General features: G+C 43.4%; 1 protein-coding gene across 1 annotated transcript; it reads left to right on the plus strand.

Annotated features, from left to right (window-relative positions):
* Window positions 1-4567: 4567 nt before the first annotated feature.
* prmt6 (protein arginine methyltransferase 6) lies at window positions 4568-5947 on the plus strand. Its single transcript, XM_046290786.1, has one exon. The coding sequence runs from the start codon at window positions 4632-4634 to the stop codon at window positions 5685-5687; it is 1056 nt and encodes a 351-aa protein (XP_046146742.1). The 5' UTR covers window positions 4568-4631; the 3' UTR covers window positions 5688-5947.
* The last annotated feature ends 249 nt before the right edge of the window (window positions 5948-6196 follow it).

Consider the following 6196-nt stretch of genomic DNA (forward strand, 5'->3'; position numbering starts at 1 on the left):
TGTCTTTCTCTCTCTTGATGTCAACTACTGACCACATGTTATACACTGCAGTGATAGCTAGCTGTAGCTTATGCTTTCACTACTAGATTCATTCTCTGATCCTTTAATTGGGTGGACAACATGTCAGTTCATGCTGCAAGAGCTCTGATTGGACTTACTGTGTAAATCTATGGAAGGGGGTGAGAACCATGAGCCTCCTGGGTTTTGTATTGAAGTCAATGTACCCAGAGAAGGACGGAAGCTAGCTGTCCTTGGACTTCACCATGGTGCTACCCTACAGAGTTTTGTTTAGTGTACTGTAGACATTCCTTGCAAAGTAGTTTGTTTTACTAAATTATTTGGTGTTGTGATTATGCTTTGTGTAGTTTTATCTAAAAAGGATAACTTTTTAAATGTTTTAACAATTTTCATTTTTATGAAATTGACTGAGGAGGATGGTCCTCCCATTCCTCCTCCGAGGAGCCTCCAATGGTCTATAGTATAGACTCTATATTGCATGTCTATTGTTTAAAAACCTAAGCTCAGGGCAATTACTCAAACCATCTGTGGCTATTTCTGTTTCAACAACTCAGAGCACTAAGCACTTCTCTTTAAGTGCACCATCATGATCTGTTCGCTACAGTCCGTTTGGAGCACTTAAAACCTGATCAACCTTTTCATTTACAGGACCTTTGATTAATAAGCCGTGTTGTCTTCACTTGACTTGGTGGTTAAGTGATATGGAGGCGGACGGGAAGCGTGGACGGCATCACACAAGGCTCGTCTGTGTTGTTATGTGTCTTGTATGCACCAATCTGTCACCACACATGAAGTTCCCTTAAGAGGATATAAAAGTTATTGGAATTGAATTTCAATGACTAACATACACACAACATACAGTAGAACACAACATGATTCATCTGGAAACCTGGGAGAACATAGTTGCAATGCATATATTACAACAATGTACAAGCATGTTGATTGAATGTGAAAAAAGGACCAGATGTGAGATGTCTAATAGCGTCCGTGAATAATCATGCATATTTCCAATTGTAGTCTAGATACAAATTATACTGAGGAGGAATTGTGATGCAGTCAGCATCTCTCTCTCCCTGCCTCCATGGTGTCTGTCATATTTGCAGGTTGTACTTAGTAATTTAATCTAATTGCAGTCTAATGTAACTGACACGAGGAAGGAGGGGAAGCAGGTCTTCGGGGAAAGGGGATGTAATTATTGAATTGATTCATGGGGCCATGATTGACGGGCCAAGATCCTGTCACAGCAACTGGTCAGGAGAATGAGTGGGAGGGTGAATGCGGGAGGGAGGAGGAGGATGGGTTGGATAGGAGGGGCACGGGATGATGGGGAAGGAGGGGGATGATGATGGAGGAGGGCTTATAGAAAGCGCTTCCATAACCTCCAATACTCCTCATCCAAACTGCTGCAAGACAAATTCGATATATTTGCACTTGATAATATCTCTGATTATTGTGCTTGTGTGTATGTGTTTCCCATGGTTTTAGACATGCTTTCTCCTCTGTTTCAGATCCTAGACAGAAAAAAACATGGTTTGTGTGTGAGAACTGTGTTTGTCATTGAAACAGAGAGAACAATTGAAAACAATAATCAATGTTTTGTTTAAAAGGAAAAGCTGTTTAATGACAGACCACTGTTCGCTTATGTAACTCCGTTCTATGAAAGTAAAATATCAAAGTACTCTCCTATTGATCCCTGGAAATGATCGATAGTCGGCCATTGCATCCAAGTGTCTGTTACTCATGCTAGTCTTCTGGAATGGGGGATCATGACACTGAGACTGATTGCTAGGACACTGGACCTGTGTGTGTGTGTGTGTGTGTGTGTGTGTGTGTGTGTGTGTGTGTGTGTGTGTGTGTGTGTGTGTGTGTGTGTGTGTGTGTGTGTGTGTGTGTGTGTGTGTGTGTGTGTGTGTGTGTGTGTGTGTGTGTGTGTGTGTGTGTGTGTGTGTGTGTGTGTGCATTCCTTCCTGTATGTCTGATAAGGCAGGTGACAGGTCTGGTCATGCTGGTAGCAGTCAGGCTACTCCTAGGGGACTGTAGACTGACAGCAGCTGCCCAAAAAGAAGCACCACATCCTGTTTTCCAGTACAAAGAGCCTGCTCACTCTCGCTACCTTTCTCTCTCTCTTCTCTCTCTCTCTCTCTCTCTCTCTCTCTCTCTCTCTCTCTCTCTCTCTCTCTCTCTCTCTCTCTCTCTCTGTCTCTCTTTCTGTCTGTCTCTCCCTCTCTGTTTTTATATTCTGAAACTCAGAAGTCAGAACCTTCACACCTGCTTCTCTTTCTCTCAAAACACACATGCCAAACAGAAAACACATACACAGTGACATCTAAATACAGACATGTGCTGTACATGGTCATCACCACAACTCCAGCAGACTGTACATACACACAAACCAGATATACTCACACACTCAGTCCTCTTCTTCCTTCTTGCTGTCTGTCTCAGCATGATGTAACGAGTCCTTCACAAACAACTTCTTGAGCTTGAAAAGAAGAAGAAAATAAAGATCAGCTTTGGGCGGGTAGGTTATCGATTTTTCCAAAGTGATTTGGTTTTCTCTAGCTGTACTCATGGTTGACCAACCATCAGCTCCCTTGCTTTTCTCTCCCATATCCCTGCTTTAACATCTCTGAAATTTTCCAACGTGTTTCAGGCCCAGTGAACACAATGCCTTCCCTCCTGGCAGTCCATCAGACTCACCAATCAGACTCCAGTGAGCCCGTGGTTTAGATCAGCAAACAGCGATAGAAAACTTTAATTAAAGGAGATCAGGTGCTCACATCTGAGCAAACGTGGTTTTTTTTATCCTCCAATAATTTGAGATTGGGAAATTACATGATATAACAAGGGTGATTTTATGCAAACACGTGTGTTATCTTAGTGTGGGTGTCTGTGAGAGAGAGAGTGAGCAGGAAGAAAGCAAGATAGACAACACTGCTACCCATGATAGGAACTGTACAAGGTGACTTCATCACAAACAAAAGAAGCTGCACATGCAGGCAAACCGAAGGTGAAGAAAAAAGTAGAGCTTGTCAGACCAAAATCTGCTTTGTAGCTACTCCTCTGTCTCTAGAGAGACAGGTGATGATGATGTGTTGTCATTTAGTTAAGGTTAAAGGGAATTCATGTCATCCATCATATTGGGGGATGTGGTGAGGTTCTGATTGGCCCTGGCATGGGACCAGCCATGTTTCAACCAATAACATATGATGTGGTTAGCTGATATGTAAAATAAATTCACATTTTTCATCGCATTGTCGTAAGTATTCATTTCAAAGGAAAGGAATCCTGGAAAACCCAACAACCTGGCAGCTCTCTCCTCTTCATCTTCGTGAAATGGAATACAGCTCTTGCTAATTCTCCAACTAGCGCTAGCCAAGGATATCTGGAAGGACCTGGGAAAGTCACAGAGGATTCACTGGAAGAGGAGAACCATAAACATGTGTTCTCCTCTTCCAGTGTGCCATAAACATGTGTTCTACCTGCCATCATTTTCGGGGTGGAGAGCTTAGAACTATTTGTGGACCTGCTTTAGCCTATAATTGGCCTTCCCCACAGCAAAGCATGTCCTGATGGAGCACATGTGGGCCTATGATGCCCACTGCATCGTAATTTCACAAAATGTGTATTGTTTTTCTTTTATAAGTAGAATGTATGCACACATGACTGTAAGTCGCTTTGGATAAAAGCGTCTGCTAAATGGCATATATTATTATTATTATTATAAGACACCATAATGCCTTGTTCAAAATATCTGGGAACTCGGAACTCGAACTTGCACAGTGCATTTAAGAAAATTGGGAACATGGGGAAAAAACAAGCTCAAACTGGGAAAAAATCATTTTGAAAGGTCTGCCAACCTGGAATTCCATCTTGGGAGCATGGGCCTCTTTGGGAGCATGGGTCTCTCCGACTTTCCGACTTCAAGACCACTAACGTCATTATTTGACCTCTTATTTTTCCAAGTTCGCAGTTTTCTTGAAAGCACCATAAGATAATGAGGAGTGAGGGAAATGGGGATGATAGTTTTCTTTAATGCTGCATTTGATATGGATGGTTGTGGTTGTGCACATTCAGTAGTTACATATTTTTCATGATCAAACAGCTTTGTCACTATTCTTCAAGATGATATTTGATGTCCTGCTACTCATGTCATCCACTGATCAATCGATGAATGATGCCGCGTTCAAATCAACTGGGACATCGGAAAAATACGAGCGCCCAATCATGACGTCAGTGATCCTCAGGTCGGAAAGTTGGAGCTCTAGAAAGATGCCCGAGTTGAAATTTTGAGTTGGATGACCGTTTCCCAGTCGGAGCTTGTTATTTTTCCGAGTTCCCAGTTGTTTTGAACGCATTGAAGTCAGAGTTTCCGAGTTCTGAGCTCACAGATGGTTTGAACGCAGCATCAAACAACGCATTGCGACCACTGTCATTTGATGGTTCGCTTTTTACTTCTGGGAAATGTAGTTCTTTAAAAACAAATAGCTAGCAAATCTACGAATTCGACTGCTTCTAAAACGACAGAGACCAAGGTGCAACCCGTTTCCTCTTTCCGGAAGTATAATGCACTGACGTTCCAACGTGATAACAAGAATCTGAGGGCAAGCGAAATGTCCCACTTCACAAAGAAAAGGAAATTAGACAAAAATGTGCAGGATAACCTGTACTTTGACAGCTATTCTGATGTTACCATTCACGAAGAAATGATTGCAGACACTGTCCGGACGAACACGTACAGGACAGGGATACTGAGGAACAGCAGTTTGATCCAAGGGAAAGTAGTGTTGGATGTCGGCGCAGGAACCGGCGTTCTAAGCATATTTTGCGCCCAAGCCGGGGCCAGGAAAGTTTACGCGGTGGAGGCTAGTTCAATCGCTGATCAAGCTGTTAAAATCGTTAAACACAACAAGATGGAAGACATAATCGATGTGATTAAAGGGACTCTGGAGACAATCGATTTGCCGGAGCAGGTGGACGTGATAGTAAGCGAGTGGATGGGATACGCGCTGCTTCACGAATCTATGCTGAATTCTGTCCTCTTCGCCCGCGACAAATGGCTTAAAGCCGGCGGCCTTATTTTGCCTTCCAAGGCCGAACTGTACATTGCACCCATCAATGACTTAGTGGTGGAGGACCGGCTAAGTTTCTGGTCAACTGTGAAGGACCAGTACGACGTGGACATGTCGTGCATGTCTGACTTCGCCAGGAAATGCATCATGAGCAATGACATCACCGTGAACTTGGTGACGGTAGAGGACGTGCTCTCCCACCCCTCCAAGTTCGCCGAGTTGGATCTATACTCGGTTACCACGGAGCAGCTGAAATCCGTGAAGGGGGCATTCAAGTGCGAGTGTTTCGGTTCGTCTGCCGTGAACGCGCTCTGCGTGTGGTTCACGGTGACCTTTCCCGGTGGCGAGGAGAAGCCCCTGGTTCTCTCCACATCTCCGTTCAAACCGGAGACGCACTGGAAGCAGGCAGTATTGTATCTGGATGAACCAGTCGATGTGAGACAAGACACCACAGTGGTGGGCGAGGTCAACATGTCTCCCTCAGAGGACAGTTCCAGACATATATGCATCCATGTGGACTACACTATAGGAGAACTCAAAAAACAGTCCAAGACCTTTTCCATCCCTGATGGTTATTCAGGAGAGGCTCAACAATAATGTTTAGACCTAATCTTTGACAGTTTAAGCAGTGTCAACCTTACATTAACCTGGCTTAGCAGCAGAGGGACACTTGGCAATTAATTGTTGGCCAAGGCCTAAGTTGTAATGATGGAAAGAATCCCACTATTGTTGTGTAGTTTATGCTACAGAGTTTCCTGATGACTTTGAACTTGTGAAGGAGAGCCAAAGTGTTGTGATAATTGATCTGAATCAAATACTTAAGTGGATGGAATGAAATAAATACATTTAACAAATCAGCTCTCAATTGAAATGATATGCAACTCACTTTTTCTCTTATATGGGGGAGAATTTTTTTGTTGTTGCTTACACTATGAGTGGGTCTTACAGTAGAAGCAAGGTAACAAGGTCAGGGCAATACACAGTGGGGAGAACAAGTATTTGATACACTGCCGACTTTGCTGGTTTTCCTACTTATAAAGCATGTAGAGGTCTGTCATTTGTGTCATAGGTACACTTCAACTGTGAGGGACGGAATCTAAAACAAA

Source organism: Oncorhynchus gorbuscha, linkage group LG12, assembly GCF_021184085.1.
Source record: "Oncorhynchus gorbuscha isolate QuinsamMale2020 ecotype Even-year linkage group LG12, OgorEven_v1.0, whole genome shotgun sequence".
NCBI classification, from domain to species: Eukaryota; Metazoa; Chordata; class Actinopteri; order Salmoniformes; family Salmonidae; genus Oncorhynchus; species Oncorhynchus gorbuscha.

What these genes read in the sequence shown, in the direction of transcription:
- prmt6 (XM_046290786.1), top strand. Translation starts at nt 4,632, where the DNA reads ATGTCCCACTTCACAAAGAAAAGGAAATTAGACAAAAATGTGCAGGAT.